Raw genomic sequence first — 24739 nt, 5'->3', positions numbered from 1 at the left:
ATGTGTGCATTTAACTTACAGAGTTAAACTGATTTGTATTTCAGCAGTTCAGAAGCCCTTTCTTTGGAGAAGGTAGCAACAGTCATTTCCAGCCCTATAGTGGCATTTAAGCGTTAACAGTAGGAATGCGTTTAAAACATAAACTACCTAAAACAAACTATGAACTCTCTCCTAATGTATAAGATGCAATGGTTGCAAGTATTTTAAACATTAATTTAGTATTAACTGGCCTTTTCATACAAACACTTACCTTGTGAACCCATGATAAACAGCGTAATCTTCAGCACTGCATCCACATCTATTTTGAGTAAAGACAAATACTATTTTGCTGAAGAAGAATGTTGACCATACCTGAGGAGCCATCATGTAGGGCAAGCATGAGGGTTGTTCTAAAATAACAAAGAAATAACTCCACTCAAGAATTTTAATAAAGACATTTCTAAGCAACTAGTCTGATACACTTTATACATTTAATATCCTGCCTGTCAATGTAAACATAATAACCATTTACATGTACTAGCTTGTGTCTATAAGCACCTTGGGTGCTCGTGTTCATCTTTGTAAATTATCACCAAGGCTAAAAGCAAGGAAGCCTCTTGTTCCACTGGGTTATGACATCATCTAAGTTGCTGTCTTACAGTCCTCTGATGGCCGAGAAACTGTGCTGAGGTCATTGATCTAAAGTAGGCAAAGATTGAAATGAAAATTTCCCCATTGCATTCCTAGTCTGATATATTGTCATTCATATCGGCTAGCGGTCAGATAAGAGCTATCTGCAGCCTGAAAACGATAAATAATAATCATGGCAATACTAGTAGTCATAAACTAAAAGTCTACACTTTAAAAATTCATAAAACTAATACAAAAATCTTTAGCTACTGTAAGATTACCAGACCTAAAACATCAGATTACAAATAACGAACACTCTGTGTCGGAAGATGAGCCCTTCTATATGTTCTTTATGTTGCTCTGTCCAAATATTTGCTTTTATACCTGATTATTTGTGTCATTTTTCACTATATGCCAAGAATTATGTTCATCTTATTAATATTTCTGATGAGTGACTCTTGCCACTCTAGAACACTCAGGTTTTTATTTTACAAAAGAACTACCGTACCATCTCAGCCTATCAACGGCATGTACATTTGCTTGATTTTTCACTAAGAATTCTACCATTTGCTGTCTCTTGCAAATTATAACAAGAAGTGGTGTGTTTCTGTCCTATAAAACGTCAGAAAAAATTAGTAATTCACAAAATTATGTATTTCTCAAATGAACCGTAAGTCTTCTCTGAGATGCTTTGAACTTCAACATACAATACAGAAAGGAAGTAAACGAAAAGCAGGCCCTTCCCTCTCACTCCCCCAGGCTTTCCGATGTGCTTCTCTTTGCCTTGTAAACATCCCTCCTCTGCCCTCCTGCATTAACTGTGGTCATTGCCAAAACACCTTCCAAACATTTACCAGTCCCAAGAATCCTTGCTTTGATCACCGCACTTAGCATGGTGTATTGTAATCACTTCATTGCTTCCAACTGAAACCAAGAGCGTCTTCAGGGCAAGGGCTGTATCTTTGATCTTTATAGGCCCAAAGAAAAACGAAAACATAGTAGGAAATACTGTAAGTTTTTTACAGAAATTAATAATCTAAATTATTATCTTTAGAGCACTGTTTCTTATAGTCCAAATAATATTCGCTTATTGTACCCCAAGAGAAAGACTCCATGACAATCTGCTCGTGAGAAGTATTGCAAAACTCTATTTTATATCCAATCATTAAGAAATCCTTTGAAATTTACCTAATCCCCATTTGACAATACTTTTGTGGCAAATATCAACATTTAAGAAATTAAGAGTTTCAGAGATACAGTTTCCAGAGCTTCCGAATACATTTGGAGGTTTCCTCTGGGTGGTACAAACTTGCTTGATTCACTTCTATCAACGATGTTAGGATCCCAGATGTCAATGTTAGGCACTCCTGCTCCAAAGGGGTTACTAAGAAAATGACCTCTGAATTAAAAGTGATTGGCTTCAGATATACTTATTTTCCATATTATTAAATAGTCCATGGGATTTTTTTTAAATACAAGAGAACAGATTTTCATTTTAACTGTTAGAAAGCTCAGTATGTTTTGTGTAAGAGAGAGATTTGAAAAGCTTAAAAATAAATATTAAGAAAACCAAAGCTCAATAAGAAATTCCATTCTCAATTATAATGGTAATCCTGGGACCCTACTGCAACTATACATTTTAAATCCATTTTTATTGGTTTCCATTTAAATGGCAATTTAAATTCTTTTTAGGTAGAATATAAATAAAAAAATATAATGGCTTATCAATAAAAGTTCTCATACTGATCCATATGGGTTTTTCTTTTTCTTTTCTTTTTCTTTTTTTTTTTTTTTTTTTTTTGAGACAGAGTTTCACTCTTGTTACCCAGGCTGGAGTGCAATGGCGCGATCTCGGCTCACCGCAACCTCCGTCTCCTGGGTTCAGGCAATTCTCCTGCCTCAGCCTCCTGAGTAGCTGGGATTGCAGGCACGCGCCACCATGCCCAGCTGATTTTTTGTATTTTTAGTAGAGACGGGGTTTCACCATGTTGACCAGGCTGGTCTCGATCTCTTGACCTCGTGATCCACCCGCCTCGGCCTCCCAAAGTGCTGGGATGACAGGCTTGAGCCACCGCGCCCGGCTATTTTATTTATTTTTAAATTTAATTTTATTTTATTGCATTTTAGGTTTTGGGGTACATGTGAAGAACATGCAAGATTGTCGCATAGGTACACACGTGGCAGTGTGATTTGCTGCCTTCCTCTGCATCACCTATATCTGGCATTTCTCCCCATGCTATCTCTCCCCAACACCCCACCCGCCGCTGTCGCTCCCCTATTTGTCTCCATGTTTTTAAATGATTGGCATTCTAACTGGTGTGAGATGGTATCTCAATGTGGTTTTGATTTGCATTTCTCTAATGACCAGTGATGATGAGCATTTTTTCATATGTTCTCAAGGATCTAGAAATAGAAATTCCATTTGAGCCAGCCATCCCATTACTGGGCATATTCCCAAAGAACTATACGTCGTTATCCTATAAGGACACATGCACACGTATGTTCATTGCAGCCCTGTGTATAATAGCAAAGACCTGGAACCAACCCAAAGGCCCATCAGTAATAGACTGGACAAAGAAAATGTGGTACACATACACCATGGAATACTACGCAGCCATAAAAAACAATGAGTTCGTTTCCTTCGTAGGCACTTGGATGAATCTGGAAACCATCATTCTCAGCAAACTGACCCAAGAACAGAAAGCCAAGCACAGTATGTTCTCACTCATAGGTGGGTGATGAACCATGAGAACACGTGGACTCAGGGAGAGGAGCATCACACACAGGGGACAGTTGGGGGGCGTAGGGGAGAGACAATGGGGGGTGGGGAGGGATGGGAGGGTGGGGAGGGATAGCATGGGGAGAAATGCCAGATAGAGTATGCACCGGAAGTTAAATAAATAAAAAAATAAAGTTTGCTATATATATATATATAAAAGAAGAAGAAAAGAAAGTTTCCAAATACAGGCAAAAATTCTTCACTTTTTCTTTTAATTTCAGTGCTCATATGTATAGATGACCACAAACAAGACTTCTAAAAATGTTAGTAGTGACTGTCCAGGGCATTAGGCCCGGCCATAGCTCAGGATGTTCGAAGTCACTGAAGACGAAGGCAGGAACCACGGGAATGAGGGAGGTCTCGGATGGCTGGTGAATGGCGGCGATGAGAGCAGGTAGGAAATGTCAAAGAAACTGCATTTTACACAAGGCAGAGGGGGAATGGCTTGCAAGTGGTTGTGTGGAGAAAGGCGGAAAGTGACCTTACACCTTTTACAAAACACAAATCGAAATGATCAGGGTCTGAAATGTAAAAAGCACAAAACTAGCTGGGTGTGGTAGCATATGCCTCTTGCCCCTTCTACTTGGGAGGCTGAGGCACAAGGATTGCTTGAGCCCAGCAGTTTGAGACTGTGGTGAGCCATGATTGTGCCACTGCACTCCAGCCTAGGCAACAGAGGGATACTCTGTCTCTGGAAAAAAAAAAAAAAAAAGCTCTAAACAAGAAATCTTCTAGAAGATAACAGAGCACAAAATCTAGATGACCTGGGATTTGGCAATGAGATTTTATATGCAACATCAAAAGTAAGATTCATGAAGTAATTGCTTGGGATACCTAGTTTCCCTAGGTAAGAAGAAATGGGTCAAGAGATTTGCGGGCTTTGCACACTGAGGGCCAGGTAGCCGGGCCCTGGAACCAGGCATATGTCAGGGATGCTGATGAGCCAAAGATCATGTTTCTTCTTAGCTTGCTCAGTACAGCTGAGCCAGCTTTCCACTGGACTCCTGAATGTGAGATGGACACGGGATCCCAGGACCATCCAGCAGCATCTCTTATCACCTTAAAGCACTGAAACACCGTCTGGGTGCAGAGGCTCATGCCTGTACTCCCAACACATTCAGAGGCTGTGGTGGGAGGATTGCTTGACGCCAGGAGTTCAAGATCAGCCTGGGCAGCCCAGCAATACCCCATCTCTATTAAAAAGACACCCAAAAAATTAGCTGGGTGTGGTGGTACACGCCTATAGTCTCAATTACTTGGGAGGCTGAGGCGGGAACATCGCTTGAGCCCAGGAGTTTGAGGCTGCAGTGAGCTATAATTGCACCACCGCACTCCAGGCTGGGAGGCTGATTGAGACCATCTCTAAAACAACAACAGGCTGGGTGCAGTGGCTCGTGCCTGTAATCCTAGCACTTTGGGAGACTGAGGTGGGTGGATTACCTGAGGTCAGGAGTTAGACACCAGCCTGGGCAATGTGGTAAAACCCTGTCTCTACTAAAAACACAAAAAATTAGCTGAGTGTGGTGGCGGGCACCTGTAATCCCAGCTACTCGGGAGGCTGAGGCAGGAGAATCACTTGAACCCGGGAGGTGAAGGTTGCAGTGAGCTAAGATCACGTCATTAGACTCCAGTCTGGATAACAAGAGCAAAACTCCATCTCAAAAATAAATAAATAAATAAAACAAAAAACACGGAAACACAGAAAACTGTAATATTGTAAGTTTCATTTTATTATTGCTTGTTAGCTGATTAAAGTAATTCTGCTTCCACTTACTTTATTTTTAGAGATTAATTGCTACACTGAATAAAACCTTAATGAAGTTTCATTATAAGGATCTATTAACATTTGATTATTTTCTATATAGAAGCATGTGAAGAGTTTAAAATTCAGTTTCATTTGATTTAGCCTTGACTGTAATGAAGGAGTCTATGAAGAGGGGACGCAGTGTTTACGGGCTGGAGTCCCAGCAGCTTCTTGGTGGCAGAGACCCAGTCTTTCCCCAGTTCAAGCCGCGGGCAGATTGATGGGTACTGTCCTTCAGCTCTTCTCACCCATTCACTTGCTCTCTCTATTGCCTCAAAAGCCCAGGGAATATTCCTAGATTAAAACAAATAAATGTTTCAGATATCAGAATATAATTACATGTGAAAGACTACATTTAAACCCATCACATTATATCAGACAAAATGATTCTGCCAACAATTAAGATATTTAATAAAAGCAGTTCTCCTTGATAACTTATGGAAGTTCTTCTACCTGTCTGACCTTGAACTTATGTACTGTGTCGTCAAGTGTCCTATGCCCATCGCTTCCTGGCTTCCACGTGCCTCCGGGCATTCCTGCTGCCTGCAGGACAGCTCAAGTTCCAGCCTCTTTACAGCTGTTTATGGCTCTCCCCTTTCCATGGTTCTCAATCGAAATCCTATCCATTCTTCATGCACAAACTCAAGTACTATTTTACAAATGAGGCGTCTGTTTCTCTCCCCTTCCCACTGTACCAACTTGATTAGAATATCTGAGAGGCCCCCATGAAACTGGCGTATATTCAGTTGTGTCATGTAAACCAGGAACAACTTGGTAGAATAAGCGTATAAAGTCAAGTCTGTGTCCACTAAATGGCGTCGAATATTTGAGACTGTTGAATATTCAAGTCTATTCAACACTCAGAAAAATTCTGAGATTGTTCATTAATATTAATTCGCTACTTCCTCATTTGTTGTGCCATCTGCTAGAACTTGTTAGTGAACAAATGACAACATACACCGAAGCTCTTAAGAAAATTCTATGGGAGGAAACTTAGTATTTTGAAAATCTGCTCCCTCGTCCCGATTTTCCCTTGTGAACTGGGAAAGGGCCTCAGTAGAGCGTGGTGGTTAAGAGCTGGTTTGAGTTCTGACTCTGCAAACACATGATCTTGGCCATGTGATACCGCGTGGCTTTCATTCAACACTGGGAATCTCAGTTTACTCAATTACGAGAATAACATGAGGTTCTATGGGTTTGTGGTGGAAATTAACAAAGCTTATACATTTAACATGATTACTAGTCCCTGGTACACAGTAGGCATTCAACAAATGTTCACTAAATGTCCTGATGGAATGAACATACTAAATAAGAAGCATGCCCAAAGTGGTTAAAAGACCAACATTTCCTGGTAAATATTCATCTGCTTAGAGTTACTAACTGCTGAACGCAACAAGCCTGGTTTTGAATATTTTCACTAATTCAGCCGGCCTCCTTCAGTCCAGTGGCTTCTATACTTTTTGGTTCACCATTCGACTAGTAAGAAAATCTTGTGCCTACACTCCCATGTAATGTGCTCCTGCATCAATGTTATGTACATCTTGAAACAGAAAATACAGAAAAAAGTTTCCAATATGCAATAAACAAAAAATAAAAAATATTTAAAATCTTTTTTTTTTTTTTTTTGAGACAGAGTCTCGCTCTGTCACCAGGCTGAAGTGCAGTGATGCGATCTCAGCTCACTGCAACCTCCAATTCCCTGGTTCAAGCAATTCTCCTGCCTCAGACTCCTGAGTAGCTGGGACTACAGTTGCATGCAACCATGCCCAGCTAATTTTTGTATTTTTAGTAGAGAGGGGGTTCCACCATGTTGGCCAGGCTGGTCTCGATCTCCTGACCTCATGATCCACCCATCTCAGCCTCCCAAAGTGATCACAGGTGTGAGCCCTCACACCCGGCCTAAAATCATTTTGTCTTATGTATTAAAATGCCAACAAACTATTTTGCTAGCACAATAGCAGTAATGTAGTAAGAGCAATATGCTGTAGTATACTTGATCAGTTTTGAAAATCTTACTTTAATACTTTGTGATATTACAGTTCAAAAGCAGGTTCAAAGTTTATACTTGTTCTAACAGCTTTAATATCAATAGTTGGAAATGATCTAAATAGAATAAGTACTTCTTTGGATATGTCTATTAAGTCAAATACTAATTTTTCAGTACCATCTCCTAGCTGTTCAAAGTGTTTTTTTTTTTTTCTTTGATATTCATTTAATTAATTCTCTTGGCAAGTGGCATTCGTTTATTGTAAAATAAAATATCCAAAATAGGCCAGTGCAGTGGCTCACTCTTGTAATCCCAGAACTCTGAGAGGCCAATGTGGGCAGATCACTTGAGGTCAGGAGTTTGAGACCAGCCTGGCCAACATGGCAAAACCTCATCTCTACGAAAAATATAAAAATTAGCTGGGCATGGTGGTGCACACCTGTGATCCCAGCTACTTGGGAGGCTAAGGCACGAGAATTGCTTGAACCTGGGAGGGGGAGGCTGCACTGAGCTGAGATCATGCCACTGCACTCCAGCCTGGGCCACAGAATGAGATCCTATTTCAAAACAAAAATAAATTAAAAAAAAAAAAAAAAAAGAAAGAAAACCCTCAAAACAGAAAAAAAAAAAAGAATAAATTCTAATTTTTCTTAAGGTGTTGTTTTGGCAACAAAATGAGAAGGTATTGCTTTTAAAAAAATTGGTGTATAAATTACACATAGTAAATTATGATTTTCTTTTTTAGAGTCTCACTGGAGTGCAGTGGCACAATCACAACTTGTTGCAGCCTTGACCTCCTGGTCAAGTAATCCCTCCACCTCAGTTCCTGAGTAGTCACACACTATCACACTCAGCTAGTTTTTAATTTTTTGTAGAGACAGGGTCTTGATATGTTTTCCTGGCTGGTCTTAAACGCCTGGATGCAAACAATCTTCCGGCCTTGGCATCCCAAAGTGCTGGGATTACAGGTGTGAGCCGCAGTGCCCAGCAACGCCTGGGTAATTAAAAAAAGGTTTTTGGAGCGATGAGGGTCTTGTTGGTTACCTAGGCTGGTCTTAAGCTCTTGGACTTGATCTTGCTGGGCTCAAGTGATCCTCCCATCTCAGTCTCCCAAAGTACTTGGATTACAGGCATGAGCCAATGGGCCTAGCCCAGAACTTCTGGAACACCTGTTTTGTGTTTGAGAACTTTTTCTTAATCATGACACTTAAAAAATAGTTATCAATATTTCTTTAATATATCCCCAGGTAGTGTTGAATTTTCCCCGTCTCATTTTTTAAAATGCAGTGGGTTTTGGTCAAATCAGGATCTAAACAAGGTCTACCATTGCTGTTGGTTGGTATGTCTCTAAACGTTTATTTACAGCTTCTACTCCTCAACCCTTTTTTTCTCTTGCCATTTATTTCCCCACATTCCAGATTTTGCTGACTGCATTTCAATGGTGTCATGTAACATGTTTCTCTATTCTCTGATGTAATTCAAATTTAGAATTCAAGGGGTTTAATTTAACTTCTTTGATTTTATACATATTAGTTTGTACCAATATTAATATCAGCCTCCCAAAATAACAAATCAAAAGTTTTATTAACACCATGGCTACTCCCAGTGAGATTTCTTTGTAATATTTTTTAATCCTTAGGCACTGTCCCACTAAGGAAGTATAGTTAAATTATGGGCCGGGCGCGGTGGCTCAAGCCTGTAATCCCAGCACTTTGGGAGGCCGAGGCGGGTGGATCACGAGGTCAAGAGATCGAGACCATCCTGGTCAACATGGTGAAACCCCGTCTCTACTAAACATGCAAAAAATTAGCTGGGCATGGTGGCGCGTGCCTGTAATCCCAGCTACTCAGGAGGCTGAGGCAGGAGAATTGCCTGAACCCAGGAGGCGGAGGTTGCGGTGAGCCGAGATCGCGCCATTGCACTCCAGCCTGGGTAACAAGAGCGAAACTCCGTCTCAAAAAAAAAAAAAAAAAAAAAAAAAAAAAAAAAAAAAAAAAATTATGTACTATGTTGTTTTTTTCTTCGAGACGGAGTCTCACTATGTTGTCCAGGCTGGAGTGCAGTGATGCGATCTCAGCTCACTGCAATCTCTGCCTCCTGGGTTCAAATGATTCTCCTGCCTCAGCCTCCTGAGTAGCTGGGATTACAGGTGTGCTCCACCACACATAGCTAATTTTTGTATTTTTAGTAGAGACAGGGTTTCACCATGTTGCTCAGGCTGGTCTCAAACTCCAGACCTTGCGATCTACCCGCCGTGGCCTCCCAAAGTGCTGGAATTACAGGCATGGGCCACCACACCTGGCCTATGTACTATGCTTTAAAGTCATCTTAAATTAATTCCCAGGCTGGGCATGGTGGCTCATGCCTGTAATCCCAGCACTCTGGGAGGCTGAGGTGGGAGGACTGCTTGAGCTCAGGAGTTCGAGACCAGCCTGGGCAACATGGTGAAGCCCTGTCTTTACAAAAAGTACAAAAATTAGCAGGGCATGGCGGTGCATGCCTGTAGTCCCAGGTACTCAGGAGGCTGAGGTGGGAGGATGGCTTGAGCCCAGGAGATGGAGGTCGCAGTGAGCTGAGATTGCGCCGCTGCACTCCAGCCTGGGTGATAGTCAGACTTTGTCTTAATAAATAAATCAATCCTATCCATTAGTACGTAAAATATTTACATAGCTTCAAAGTCAAAACTGCTAGAGAACCCTAGCTTCCATCCTTGTCCCATCTATCAAACACCCCTCACAATAATATTTTTATTAGTTTGATTAGTTTTCCCCTTATCTTGCCTTTAAAAGAACATAAGCCAATTGCATGTGTATGTATATATGTATGGATATACTGAGATATGTATATATGTCAGAGGGATCCTACTCTGGTCATGCCCCTGTTGCCATAGGGTCGGGGGTCTGTAGGGACAAGAGAATGTGCTCACCTCAGAGCCCATATCCTCCTTTTCAGACCCTGTACCTCCGGTATCCCTGACCACATGGCCCTGAGTCCACTTCCCCGGTCTTCCCTGGGTCTGCCATCCTGAGTTTGAACTGTGCTGCTATCTCACTCGTGCTGCAAGGTGGCTGGGGTAAGGGAGCGCTGGCATGGGGTCTGGATGGCATTTTGATGAGTGGGGTGGGGAATTCATGCGTGCAAGCAAGGCCTCCTAGGGTGCTAGGGGTCAGCCAAGGGCTGAATTTGAACCTGGCCTTCCAGGTGGTTAGGAAGTTGTATTTGCCAAGGTAGGAAATTAAAACATTTTTAATCTAATAGGTCGCTAATTGGATTTATAACTTTTAGATACTCAGACATACAGTATGTGGGTTTCCATTTGTATTCTTGTCCCAGGCCCTGCCATTGTTGGGAACACGGCTGGACCCAACAATTATATTGTGGGTCTTCTGGAGGCCCCCGGGATCAGCACACTGCAGCGAAGAGCACCACATCAGGAGCCAGAAGTGCCAGGCTCCAGCAGGAGCTGCACTGAAAATCTCTAAGCCCGTTTCCTGTCCAGCCCAAGGTGCAAATACCACATCAGCCCTGCATGCCACAGGAGACTGTGGGCAAGCTGTCACCTGCAAACAAATTCTCTTCCTACATACTTATAAAGTAGTCTGCACATGTCAGCTAATTCCCTATAGCTGTTTGTAAGGTTTATTAAATAAATGGTTGAAGATATAAATAAGTTGCGTAATACTATGGTTAAAGCCACCTGAAAACAGAAGCGTCATCCAGTTTCATCAGCGATTTGAACACTATTCCCTTTTTTTCCAACCTGGTGCGAATAAACTGTAGTACCAGCATTGTAGCAATTAGGTCCAGGAGATGTTCTCTTCCTTTTACACCTAAAGGGAAAAAACTCCATTAGGTCTGTTGGAAACTGCAGCTCAAACTGTGCCTGTTTATAAAATTCCCATTAAAGAATTACAATATGGTTAAATCACAGTACATAAGCAGATCGTGAAACTTTCTAATACTCTTCAAGGTCCTTAATTAGACTGCTATTTAAAAAATGAGGACGGTTGGAACGTGGATAATAAGATGGTTGGAACCCATCTTATTCTGATGGCTGTCAGGAAACGGAACTGTATCCAGTGTGCCCCTCGTTTGCCATCTTCAATAATCAGAGAGCCATGAAGCACAATGAAAGAAATCCAGTGTTTAGGCTCCTGTTACAATTAGCTTAGAAGAGTACACCTATATATTCAACAGATAAACAACAGATATGAGCAGTTACACCAGTGTATCAAATTATTTCTAGTGATTAGTACCTACAGGTATCCAAATCAAGGTATTTTGCTATATTATGAAATGTCAAAATTGAAAAATGGATGTTTACATGTGTTGAACTCAGAATTAACTCATTTTTGTTTAAAAAAAATTCAGGCTTTTTTTTTTTTTTTGAGAAATAGGGGCTCACTCTGTCACACTGGAGTGCAGTGGTGGGTGTGATCAGAGCTCACCACAGCCTCCAAGTCCTGGGCTCACATGATCCTCCTACTTTGGCCTCCCAAAGTGTTGAGATTATAGGCCTGAACCACAGCACGCAGCCAAAAATGGTTTTAGGGAAGAAATAAAAGGCCAAATCTTTGTCTTATAATTAAGAACATACAATTACTTTTTTTTTGAGTAAAGACAAAAGGACCCGGCATATTATGCACATATCTGCATTTGCACCTTTAATTTTAAATCATTGAGGTAGCTAAAACTATTCATAAGAGGGCTTTTATTAAACAATATAATGTTCTCAATAGGAAAAAAAAGAACTGAATAACTTTTTAAAAACAAAACAAAAAAACCCAATCCACTGTCCCAGTGAAGAAAATCAATGGAGACAAAAGCAGCTGAATTTGCTGGATTCTTTTGTGGCTTTTTTGGGGCATTATTTACAAAATGTTCGACTAATTTTCAAGCAATATTAATAATAAGCAACAGAGGACTCCAAGAATAATATAATAAATAATAAACTGACAAAATGCCTAATGTGTATCAGCATCATTTAAAAAACAGATTCAGAAAGAGAAGGGATGAGAAAAGAGAAATGAAGGAGAGGATAAAAGACAAAGTTGGGTACAGAGATAAAAAAACAAGGCAGAGAAAAAATCCGAGAGCTTGAGACTCTACGTAGAGAAAGAAAGGCAGAAAAGCACACACTAAAAGAAAAATAACACGGATAATATGGAGAAACACGGAGAAACACAGGAAAAGCCCGTGGAAAAGGTACATCCATGAAATCTCATCTCAGTTTTCTCGTTCTCCTCTGGTTTCTCGGGCCGCCCCTTCTCAGTGCCTCTGCTGTTTTCTGTCCTGTCTGAACACTAAGTGCTGCTTGCTGCAGCCTGGTTCTAGCACCTGCTCTGTCAGACCACCCTCTCTCTTTGGGCGACCTCATCCAGAGCCAGGATTTAAATACCACTGACATTGAGAATTGTCCCAGTCTTTTCCAATTCTGACCTCTTCCCTGAGCTCTAGCCTCACGTGACAATATCTTGAATTTTTATTTCACTCTGTCACCTGGGCTGGAGTGCAGCGGCACAATCACGGCTCACTGCAGCCTCAACGTCCCAGGGCTCAGGTGATCCTCCCAACTCAGCCTCCCAAGTAGCTGGGACCACAGGTGCACGATACCATGCCTGGCTAATTTTTGTATTTTTTGTAGAGATGGGGTTTCATCTTGTTGGCCAGGCTGGTCTCGAAATCCTTGGCTCAAGTGATCTGTCCTGTTTGGCCTCCCAAAGTGCAGGCATTACAGGTATGAGCCACCGTGCCCGGCCTATCTTTGGTTTTCAACAGTTTGACTCTGGCCTATCTAAATGTGGTCATTTTTGTACTTACCTGAAAAAATTCAGGCCCAGTTCTTATCTACTTATCAGATTTGTTTTCTCTGACTTGTTTTTATATCTCTGTACTTGGAGTTCTACTGAGTTTCTTGGATCTAGAAGATGCTGTCTTTGATCAATTTTACAAAAGTGTTCAAATATTTTTCTGTCTACCCTTTCACTTTCTGAAACTCCAGTAACACAAATATTAAGCCTTTTTTTTTTTTTGAGACGGAGTTTCGCTCTTGTTACCCAGGCTGGAGTGCAGTGGCGCGATCTCGGCTCACCGCAACCTCCGCCTCTTGGGTTCAGGCAATTCTCCTGCCTCAGCCTCCTGAGTAGCTGGGATTACAGGCACGCGCCACCATGCCCAGCTAATTTTTGTATTTTTAGTAGAGATGGGGTTTCACCATGTTGACCAGGATGGTCTCAATCTGTCGACCTCGTGATCCACCCGCCTCGGCCTCCCAAAGTGCTGGGATTACAGGCTTGAGCCACCACGCCCGGCCGCCATGTTAAGCCTTTTGATATCATTCCACAGTCTTGGCTCCTCTGTTCTTTTTTCATTCTATTTTTTTCTTTCTATATTTCAGTTTAAGTAAGTTTACTGAGTACACTGTAAATTGAATTAAATGACTTTTTTTTCTTGTTGTGTCCATTCTGTTAAGCTCATTCAATGACCTTTTCATTACATATATTATATTTTCCAGTTCTAGGATTTTCATTTGGTCCTTCTCTATAGTTTTCAGCTATTTGCTATGACCCTGTCATTTGTTCACCCATTCCATCCTTTTCTGGTATGTCAATCCCTCACTATATTTTTAATAGCAGTTTTTAAGTCTGTGTCTGCTAATTCTAACATCTGGGTTATCTCTGGGTCAGCATTTATAGCCCACTTTCCCCTTGATCACAAGTCATATTGTCCTGCTTCTTCATATGTTATTAAATTTTCATTCTATACTAAACATTAAAATGATACCTTGTAGAGACTATCCGTGATTCTATCTTATATGCTATCTTCCTCTAAAGAGTGTTCAGTTTTGTTCTGGTGGGTCTTGCTTGGGCTTTGTTTTAGGTTTTATTAGGATGGGTCTATTTTAGCTTATCCCTTTGTCCTGGGGTATAGTCCTTGATCATGAGGTATGATCCTTATGACCCTTTTATGGTTTCAGCGGAAGGATATTTATAAAGTCTCTCTAATTTAGTGCAATCTGAACTCTAAACTCTGGCCAGTACTAGGCAGCAGCTGAAATCTCTGCTTAGCTCTGTAGCTTCCCAGCTGTTGCTTTTTTCCTGGATTCCTTGAGGTTACACCCCGTATATATGCGTGTAGGTTAGAGAGCGCCACGGATCTGAGGGGTATTTGGATGCAGATTGGAGGGCTTCCTGCTTTATGGTTCCCTCCTTTATGGGATTTTAATCCTTAATTTCCAGCCACTTTGGCAACCTCAAACTCCAACCCTGTGTCCTCATTCCGTTAAGACTTTCTGTGTTAGTTCTGACCTCCCATTGTGTCTCATGAGCTGAGAAATGCCTTTAGGTGACAAGCTGGATACATGCGGAGCTCACCTAGTTTGCTTTCTTTCTTTCAAAGATTATGTTCACTCTAGTTTCTGCCTGTTTTTGATTATTCTCCTGGCCTTCAAAGAATGGTTTTAAATATTTTATTCAAAGTTAATAACTGTTATTGGCAGGAGAGTTAGTCAGATACAGGCTCTTCTATTATTCCAGGAAGCAGCACTCACTCCTCATGTAAATTGTCATCACCCCTTTCTGGCTTAGTGCAGGTCAAACAGGCTATGCATTTGCCCACCCACCCAGCCTGGAATATGAAAATTGACATTTTAGAGATGAAGGTGGGACAGTGAGACACAACTGTTTTATCCGTCCATGAATATTGGCTAGTTGTTTAATAATGTGTATTTAAAAAAAATCTCCAGGCTGGGCATGGTGGCTCATGCCTGTAATCCCCACATTTTGGGAGGACGAGGTGGGCAGATGGCTTTGAGCTCACAAGTTCAAGATCAGACTGGACAACATGGTGAAAGCCCACCTCTATCAAAAAATACAAAAATCAGTAGGGCATGGTGGTGGGTGCCTGTAGTCCCAGCTACTCGGGAGGCTTTGGTGGGAAGACTCCTTGAGCCTGGGAGGTGAAGGTTGCAGTGAGCCAAGATAGTGCCACTGCATTCCAGCCTGGGCAGTGGGGCCGGACCTTGTCTAAAAGCAAACAACAAGCAAGCAACACCTGTCCTGAGGCTACATTTGACCTTCAAACCACTTGCTGGGTCAAGGATGCTCAGGACTTCCTCACCTGTCCCCTCTGTTGTCATGATAGGAAACAGATCCAGAGGTTGAACAACTGCCTCTTGCAGAGGCTGGCTAGGTGCTCAGCAGAGCTGCTTTCTCCTCCTGGACACCCAGCTTAACAGCACATGCCTTCGTCCTTGGATGGGGCTATCTGACTAGTGTTCTTCCTCTTGTCTAGCAGGGGGATGATGACAGGGTAATCTTCATTCTTCTCTCTTACCACGATAATTTTAAAGACACATATTGAAGATGGTGGAGCCACGATATGGAAGGAGTCAGGTCTCTAAAAGACCACATAAGTGAAACTTTCTTCCTGACCAATATTCAACTGTGATATGGACAGGAAAGTAATCTTTGATAATGTTAAGCTACTGATTTTTTTTTTATAGCAGTTGGTGCTATTTATGCTAATAAATTTTAATAGACAATACCCTAATTAGTGGTAAAAATATGACTAGAAACCCATCTCCCATTTCCTTTGATGGTTAAATATAATTCCATTCAAATATAACTTTCATAATTATTACATTAATACACTAGTTTACAAAATAGTTTATAGCAATTAGGAGCATGCTTATGAATGAATGAAAATCGTGACTTAATAAATCAAATGACAGTGACTTACCTAGAGATTGAATGCCTTTTTGTTGAAGAAAGCCGTGTAAAGCATTTTTATGAAGATTTAATATAAATCCCAGTTCTGGTGTAAGTTTCCAGAAGCCATCCTACAAAATTAAGAAAACAAATTTAAGTTATTGACATTTTACCACATAAGAAGTTATGTAGTGGGGCAGCAAGAGGGACAAGGGTTGAAAAACTTACGTTCACTACTCGGGCAGCAAGATAATTAGAAGCCCAAACCTCAGCACCACACAGTATGGCCATGTAATAAACCTGCATCCCTGTGTACGCCTGCATCTAAAACCTGTGTACCCCTGCATCTAAAATAAATTTTAACAAAGTAAATAACAAAAGAAGTTATGTGATAAATAAAATAAGCGTTCATTTATTTAACTTCAGTTAATTAAGGCATTTCTAAAATTTTTATTACTCTAAAATCAAGTTCTCCATACACTAGTGACATAGTTTGAAACTTCGTAAATGTTATGAACACTATGTATCTGATGGCATTTATAAAAAGTGTGGAAAGAGGCTCATGTGTAGAGGTTTTTAAAAATGGTACTTTCTTTCTTCTAGCGATGCTTTATTTCATGTTTTATGGATACATAATACTTGCACGTATTTTGGGGTACACTTGATATTTTGATATATGCATAGAATGTGAAATAATCAGGCCAGGATATTTAGGATCTCCATCACCTCTATCATTTATCATTTCTTTGTGTTGGCAACATTTCAAATATTTTCTTCTAGCTATTTGGATGTATACTATGTATTGTTAACTATAGTCATCCTGTTGCATTAACAACTAGCAATGAGCAATGAATCAGTATTTCCAAACTGTTAAATAGCATGATTCCCTCTTTAAAAAAAATCCACTTTGTCGAAATAAGATTGCCACACAAAATGTCACTGTATTTAATGTATACAACTTGATGTACAGATAAGTGTACACCCCTGAAACCATCACTCATCAATGCCATACACTTAGTCACCACTTCCAGAACTGTTCTTCTTCCCCTTGTGTTTTGTTTTATTCCATTGCATGGAAAGAGTGCTTAACATAAGGCAGACCTCTTAGCAAATGTTTAAGTATACCATAGCGGATTGTCAACCATAGGCCCTGTATGATACAGTGGATCTCCAGCATGATTCCTTTTGTTTACCCTAACAATGTTCCCTGTAGTCTGAAATAATGACAATCACAGTTTTTTCTAAGTATAAAATGGTTATATTAAACATTACTTTAAAAGTACCTTCCTTTAACCCCTGCCCCCATCCACCACATCATCTGCCTGCCCCATCCCACGCATAGGAGAGTGTGCTGAGCCTGAGCTTGGGGATATTCATCTCAAAGAAGACAGAATCCAGGCCTCAGGGAAACTAACATACGGAGCAGAAAGCAGGGTGCAGCCCTAGGCAAGTGCGCAGGCTGAAGGATCTATGGCAATAGTTTGACAAATGACAGCAGTGATAATATGTACCAACCTACAGAGAATTGGTACCCGTGCTTTCATATGTTTAGCCACTTCCTGTGGAGCACTATTATCACCCCCACATTGCAGGTGAGAACATGGAAGCACAGGAAGGTTAAGCAATTTGTCTAAAGTCACACAGCTACCAAGCAACAGAGCCAGGAGTGGCCACGGGATCCACTCTTGCCCATCTGCAGTATGCTCCTGGCAGGCTTTCACGTGCACTGTCTCAAGGAGGGAAGCTGGGCAGCTGTGATTATCCTGTTTAAACCTCAAACCCATTCTCTGAAGTAGACACTATCATTATCCCCACTGTATGGATGAGGAAACTGAGGCTCACACAGGTTATCTGACTAGCCCCAAATCACGAGGTGGGCTGGGACTTAGACGTAGTTTTACGCTATATCAGGGCTTTTCCATTTCACTAAATTACTTTACATCAAAACAAGTAATTGCAGATGGAAGATTGGGTCTTAGTCCCAGTGCAGGGGCCAAATTTACAGGAATGATAAGTTCTAACACAATATACATGTTGAGTAATATATATACTCCCATGATCCCATGTGAAAAGATTTAGGGTGTATGTACAAGGGCTCGTGCTCTACTTCACAAGGGGAAATTTATATGGATTACAATTCATTAGTGCTAGAATCTAGGAAATTAAGATCTCACCCCATCATCTGTTCAGGGATGTTCATTTTTTTTTTTGAGACGGAGTTTCGCTCTTATTACCCAGGCTGGAGTGCAATGGCAGGATCTCGGCTCACCGCAACCTCCGCCTCCCGGGTTCAGGCAATTCTCCTGCCTCAGCCTCCTGAGTAGCTGGGATTACAGGCACGCGCCACCATGCCCAGCTAATTTTTTGTATTTTTAGTAGAGATGGGGTTTCACCATGTTGACCGGCCGGGCGCAGTGGCTCACGCCTGTAATCCCAGTACTTTGGGAGGCCAAGGCGGGTGAATCACAGGGATGTTCATTTTCATGTGAGGAACAGTAACATTCACCAGCCTGAGGCTCTGGTCTCATGTTGGTGAGGAAACACCAGCCAGCATCAAGCACACTGTTTTGTTCAGCCGTCTGTTTTGTTTTGTAGCAAGAGTTCATCAATGAAGGAAGCAGTACGATTTACACCCCAGGGCACAAGCCCCTCACTTCAGTACAGACTGACAAGAGACAGTTCCTTTTCAAGAGAACAGTGCTTTGAGTAGCACTGTTCTAAGCTATGAAGCCAGCAAACCACAGATCTAAGGAGAAATAAGACACATACCTCTGTCTGTAGACTGAAGAGTTCTGTCCAAGGCCCAGCATCCAGCCAGCGCTGTGTGCACACTACTTCATCTTCCTCTATTCCTTCCAGCAAGCACGGGGTACCGTCAACTGTTGGGTCACCATGTAATTGTAAATAGCCACAATTTCTAGGTACTTCTGATAGCTCAACACTTTCTGTTTCCGAAGTCTGAAAAACTAAGTCAAGCCGTTGACTTCCTTTGGGACTGCCCACTGATTTCTCTTGAACAGAGAGATCTGCTGAGGGCCGACGGCAAAGAGGCTTAAGTACGACTGGCAGCCCGACGTTGGTACTGAAAGAGGCTGGGGAAGGTTGAAAATGAAAAGGAGAGGAAGCAGAGGGCTGATAAGACCCAAAACCTTTGATGGGATCAGCGTCTGCGGGAAGACAGGAATGAAGCTGGGGAGAATGCAGCTTAGGGAAGGTGCCAGCGAGAGGCCTGCTCATCGGGCCCCCGGGAGGTTTCGGTGGAGCAGACTGTGTGGAGAACAACGAGCCCCCAAAAGCAGAGCCACAGAGGGGTGGCAAAGGTGGGTTCTGAGGAGGCCCTATGGGACAAGACAGGAGCTGTGGGATGCGGGCAGCACCACGGCGAGGCACAGGGCCGTTTCTGAAGTCAGACGCATCAAACTGTCTGGGAGGAGCAGCAAAACCCAAACTAGGTAACTGAGGAAACGAGGCGAGAGGCATGGAAGCAGGACTGGGAGAGCCGGCAGCCTGGAAAAAAGAGGAACCAGAGGCTGGAGCAGAAGAACCGAAAAGGCTGGAAGCAGACGTTTCCAGTGAGCCGACTTTCTTAAACAGTGGCTCGGTTGCTGCTGCTTTAAATGACTGTGTCCAACTTAAATCTAGTATCTTTTCCTCGTCTCCACGTTCCACATTTGATGTGAAACCCTCTGGTACAGCTAAGCCATCCTCTTCAAAATCTTCAGAAACTTGTGACTTAGATAACTTCATTTTTTTTTTAGACGAACGTTTTTTCCGTTTGCATGAAAATACGTCTTGCCACTCTGAGGATGCTAAAAGAGGCTGCCCAGAGGAAAGAATTATTAATGTAAGGGGAAAACATAAAATAAAAAGAACAATCAAGCAAATATTCTTCCTGGCCCTTGACTGCCCACCCATCAGGCAATTGCTCATCCAGAATCAGGGCTCATCAATGTGAACTGAGATGTTGAAAATAACACCAGTGCTGTGCACGCCGGCTCACACCTGTAATCCCAGCACTTTGGGAGGCTGAGGAGGAAGGATCGCTTGAGGCTAGGAGTTTGAGAGCAGCTTGGGTGACATAGCGAGATTCCATCTCTACAAAAAAGAAAAAATTAGCCAGGTACAGTGGCTTACACCTGCCGCCCCAGCCACTTGGGAGGCTGAGGCAGCTCTGAATGCGGATTTGCACTACTGCTCTCCAGCCTGGGCGAGAGAGCAATACTCTGTCTCAAAAAAAAAGGAAAGAAAATAACACCACTGAGCCATTCAAAATCATTTCAGTACAAGCCTCTCTTTTCTAGATGTGAAAGCCGAGACCTGGAGAGAACATCAGCTATCAATACCTTGAAAGACCTTCTCTCTTAGTTTTAGAATTGTGGAATTTTGAACACCCCTCGTTTCACACATCAGGAAACTGAGGAGCAGAGAAGTGACTTGCCCGAGGTTCATGATGAGCAGTGTTAGCGTGTGTGAGTTAGGCCTGAAATAAGAGAGTCATTTGAAGTAAATTATTCCGTCTTTTATGCTGTTTTATGGCAATATTAAGAAAATGAAAAAATGGAAAAACATTCTCAAAAGCTTTGTTTTTATTTCTTTATTTTTTTTGAGACAGGGTCTTGCTCTGTTGCCTGAGGCTGGAGTGCAATGGCACAATCACAATCAGTACAGCCTCAAACTCCAGGGCTCAAGAGATCCTCTCACCTCAGCCTCCTCAGTAGCTGGGACTACAGGCATGTGCCACCATGCCCAGCTAATTTTTATTTTTATTTATTTATTTTTTTTAGAGATGGGGTTTCACCATATTGGTCAGGCTGGTCTCAAACTCCTGACCTCAGGTGATCTGCCTGCCTCAGCCTCCCAGAGAGCTAGGATTACAGACGTGAGCCATCGTGCCTGGCTCCAGCTGATTTTTAAATTATTCTTTTGTAGAGATGCGGTCTTGCTATGTTGACAGGCTGGTTTTGAACTCCTGGGCTCAAGTCATCCTCTCAGCTCGGCCTCTCAGTGCTAGGATTACAGGCATGAGACACTCTTTCCATCCAAAAGCTTTAAAGTAATTAAATGAACATAGAATTATACCAGAAGATGAACCATATCTACGGAAAACCAATTTTGAGGGATGCTATATTACTATTATTGTCCCAATTTAAATGTAAAGAGTGTTCCTTAAGAAGTTGCAAGGTAAATCAAATCCAGTTTTGCATGGATGACAAGTCCTTGATATCCCTGAGATCATTAGCCTGTAATTTTACCTATGAATAGTAACTATTGTAAAAAGGAGTAGTCCTTTCCCAGCTTAGTCAAATTTCAAGTAAACACTTGAATAATTAATACCATAGAAGATAGGAAAAGACACACTTAAAAATAATATTTAAAAACAATGCTTATCTGATTTAATTTTTATATGTATATATTTTATTGCTCTGTAGGTTCTGGGGTACATGTGCAGAACATGCAGGATTGTTCCGTAGGTACATCCATGGCAATGTGGTTTGCTGCCTCCATCCCCGGCACCTGTACCTGGCCTTACTCCCCGCGTGATCCCTCCCCAACTCCCACCCCCACTGTCCCTCCATCTGGTTACATTTTTTAAAAATTAGAGAAGCAAACTGAAAAAGACCCATAGTGATGAACTAGACCTGTCAGATATTAAAGTCTCTTATAAAATTACAATAATTCTAGTAGATGAATCAATCGAACAGAGTAGATAAGTCCAGCCATAGCTCCTAAAACATGAGAATTACTAGATTAAAAAGGTGGCATTTCAAGTTGATAGGAGAAAAAGTAGTAGCCATCTGGAAAAGAATAAAGTCGGTTCCATATCTCTTATCCTATGCCAAATTTCAATCAGGTGAAAAATTAAATGTAAACATAAAAACATAAAACTATTTAAAGAAATAAAGGGAAAATACAAAAATTAGCTGGATGTGGTGGCACGCACCTGTAATCTCAGCTACTTGGGAGATGAGGCCAGAGAACTGCTTGAACCCAGGAGGCGGAGGTTGCAGTGGGCCGAGATCGTGCCATTACACTCTAGCTTGGCAACAGAGCGAGACTCCGTCTCAAAAAAAAAAAAAAAAAAAAAAACACAAAACAAAAAAAAACAAAAAAAAAACAAGTCTCCCTCCAAACCCAAGCCCACTTGTCAGCTTTCTGACCCATCTGTTTGGGAACAGTGCCCATTTCAGACATCTTGGCTAATAATAACTACAGCTAATATTTGTTGAATGTCTGTCACGAGCTAGACATGTTCTAAAGGTCTTAGAACGTTTCACAACCGCTTAAGGCTGATTTTATTGCTCTCCCACTAGAGCATTCATTAGGACTGGAGCCCTGGGAAGGTCAAGTCCCACAGAGCGAAGTGTGGGCTGGGGTTCAGACCTGAGCACTAGGCCACAGCATCTGTGATCTTAACCACTCTATTTTACTGGCTTCAATGATCTACCTTTTGTGATCTTTGCCAACCTGACAGAGTTAAAAAATAAAAAGGAATCTCATGGCAGTTTACATTTTAACTTCTTTTAGCAACAAGGTGGCACATCTTTCATATATTATTTCCTTATTTATGATCAAATGCTCACTCTGTCGCCCAGGCTGGAGGGTAGTGGTGCCATTTTGGCTCACTGCAACCTCTGCCTCCTGGGTTCGAGCATCCTCCCACCTTAGCCTCCTGAGGAGCTGGGATTACAGGCACGCTCCATCACATCCAGTTCATTTTTGTACTCTTTGTAGGGACGGAGTTTCACCATGTTGCCCAGGCTGGTTTTGAACTTCTGGCTCAAGCTACTGCTGTCTCGGCCTCCCAAAGTGCTGGGATTATAGGCGTGAGCCACTGCGCCTGGTCTAAAAAACTTACTGTAGAGATGAGGTCTCGCTTTGTTGCCCAGGCTGGTCTCAAAGTCCTGGGCTGAAGTGATTTTCCCACCTCGGCCTCCCAAAGCGCTGGGATTACAGGCATGAACCACCGTGCCCGAGCAGATTTTAAATTCTTCAATTTTGGAGATTTTCGTTTTGTAACCTAGAGACCTAAGAGTGTCGTAGCACTACTTTGTCCCTTTGCTCTTGAATTTGTCTTCCAATGTTTATTTTAGCCTCGTCTTCCCTTCCCTTTCCTTTCCCGTTTCCCTTTCCTTCTTTCCTGTCTCCCTCCCTCCCTCCCTCCCTCCCACTTCTCTCCCCCCCTCTCTCTCTTCCCTCACCATCTTGGCTCACTGCAACCTCCACCTCCCAGGTTCAAGTAATTCTCCTGCCTCAGTCTCCCGAGGAGCTGACATTACAGGCATGCACCACCGTACCCAGCTAGTTTTTTATTTTTAGTAGAGATGGGGTTTCTCCATGTTGGTTTCAAACTCGTGACCTCAGGCGACCCGCCCACCTCAGAATCCCATAGTGCTTGGATTACAGGTGTGAGCCACCGCGCCTGGCTTAAGCCACATTTTTCCATTTCTATTGCGTTTCTGGTTCCAAGGGCCACAGTATAAAGCACTATAACTTTAGGAAATATTGGTGGTGAATTTAGATGATTAGATAGGACTTTTATTGATAATTTCATGACAAACCTATCATACTATCTAAATGACTTCAGCTTCCTGGATGACAATCTATTTGCCCATAACAGAAGCACAGCCACAGGTGCTCTCTTTTTGTATCACACAGCTCCACTCACACATTGTGAAGTTTCTGTAATGCAACATGATGTGATTCAGCATTTTATAAATGTGTGAATATTTTCCCTCATCAGGGATACGACAATCTCTTTATACACAGGTAGTAAGAGAACTATTTTAGCAAAGGGTTCCCTTCATCTTCATGAAAAAACAAAAGGACAATATCAACTTATTTGGTCATCAGCATTTACCTGGTCCAGGACAGTTTCTTGGGGTTCCCCCTGCCAGCTCACGTAGGGCAGGAAGTCTACGTCTTCTTTGGCAATAAGTTCAGAAACTTTTGGAATATCAGAAAAAGGCGACTTCTTCTCATCCTATATCGAAACACAAAGAGATGAAATCAAACAGACGTGATCCCATTAAATGATGGTTACACATTCTAAAGCCTGTGGGTGTGTCGGTTTGGGGTATGCTGCTGTGTGGGACTGGAGCGTGTGCCCTGGGCCACAAGTGGGAGGGGAGGCAGGAGGTGGGTGGCTTTGCTCTTCATGGAGCGTTCGCAGGTGCTGGTCACCGTGCTGGGCATGTTGCAGGAATTTTCCCCTTAAACTTGTGAAGCGGGAAGAGGCTCTTAGAGAGCCCAGGCCTTTTCTATATTTTGAGAGTCTCGGATGAATAAAAGACAAGAAATGCCAAAACTGAACAAAATCATAGTAGATCTGAAAAATACACATTAGCTAAGTATTAACGATAATTATAACATTAAAAATGATAAATACTCAACTCATTTAGAAAGATCACTGGAAGTCCTAACACCGAGGCCCCTCATGAATTGGGACTCATGGGGCCGACTGGCCTGTCTGCAACTCACGATTCACAGGCCCAGGGCATGGGTATCGTCATTAACCATGACAGCAAAGGTGACTTTCTTAACGTGGAAATACAAATAAATAAAATAATTTAACCTCGAATTAACAATGATACATACCCTTTTCTCAACTGCCACAAAGCTTGTAAACTGTGTTATGAGAGAGTTTTCTTTACTGAGTTTAATAATCAGAGATTTCAAGGTGTGTTTCTTCATCTAGGATAGAATAAAACATAAGTCATATCCTGTTTTATTTATTTCTATTTAGCTATGTCAGCAAGTCATTTTAAGATTCGTATTTCAGACTAAATATTGTATTGCAGGCCCCGTCCAAATAGGTGACTCAATGTTCCTTTTAAAATGGGATCGAATGAGCC

At 41.9% G+C, this 24739-nt stretch overlaps 1 protein-coding gene across 7 annotated transcripts in view; it reads right to left on the bottom strand.

The window, feature by feature from the left end:
- Nucleotides 1-5097: 5097 nt before the first annotated feature.
- LOC120365634 (protein mono-ADP-ribosyltransferase PARP4-like) overlaps nucleotides 5098-24739 on the bottom strand; it is an 86850-nt gene continuing 67208 nt past the window's right edge. For all 7 annotated transcript variants that reach the window (XM_074390541.1, XM_074390540.1, XM_074390542.1 and 4 more), the window contains 6 exons: nucleotides 24483-24578; nucleotides 23746-23868; nucleotides 18657-19706; nucleotides 15919-16018; nucleotides 10877-11009; nucleotides 5098-5486 (listed from right to left, as the gene is read on the bottom strand). In XM_074390541.1, coding sequence (XP_074246642.1) covers nucleotides 5291-5486; nucleotides 10877-11009; nucleotides 15919-16018; nucleotides 18657-19706; nucleotides 23746-23868; nucleotides 24483-24578 — 1698 coding nt within the window. In that variant the 3' untranslated portion in view covers nucleotides 5098-5290. The remainder of the gene's footprint in view (nucleotides 5487-10876; nucleotides 11010-15918; nucleotides 16019-18656; nucleotides 19707-23745; nucleotides 23869-24482; nucleotides 24579-24739) is intronic.

This window comes from Saimiri boliviensis, chromosome 20 (genome assembly GCF_048565385.1).
Source record: "Saimiri boliviensis isolate mSaiBol1 chromosome 20, mSaiBol1.pri, whole genome shotgun sequence".
Taxonomy (NCBI): domain Eukaryota; kingdom Metazoa; phylum Chordata; class Mammalia; order Primates; family Cebidae; genus Saimiri; species Saimiri boliviensis.
The sequence above is the reverse complement of the archived record's forward strand: the minus strand, read 5'-3'. Positions and strand labels throughout refer to the sequence as shown.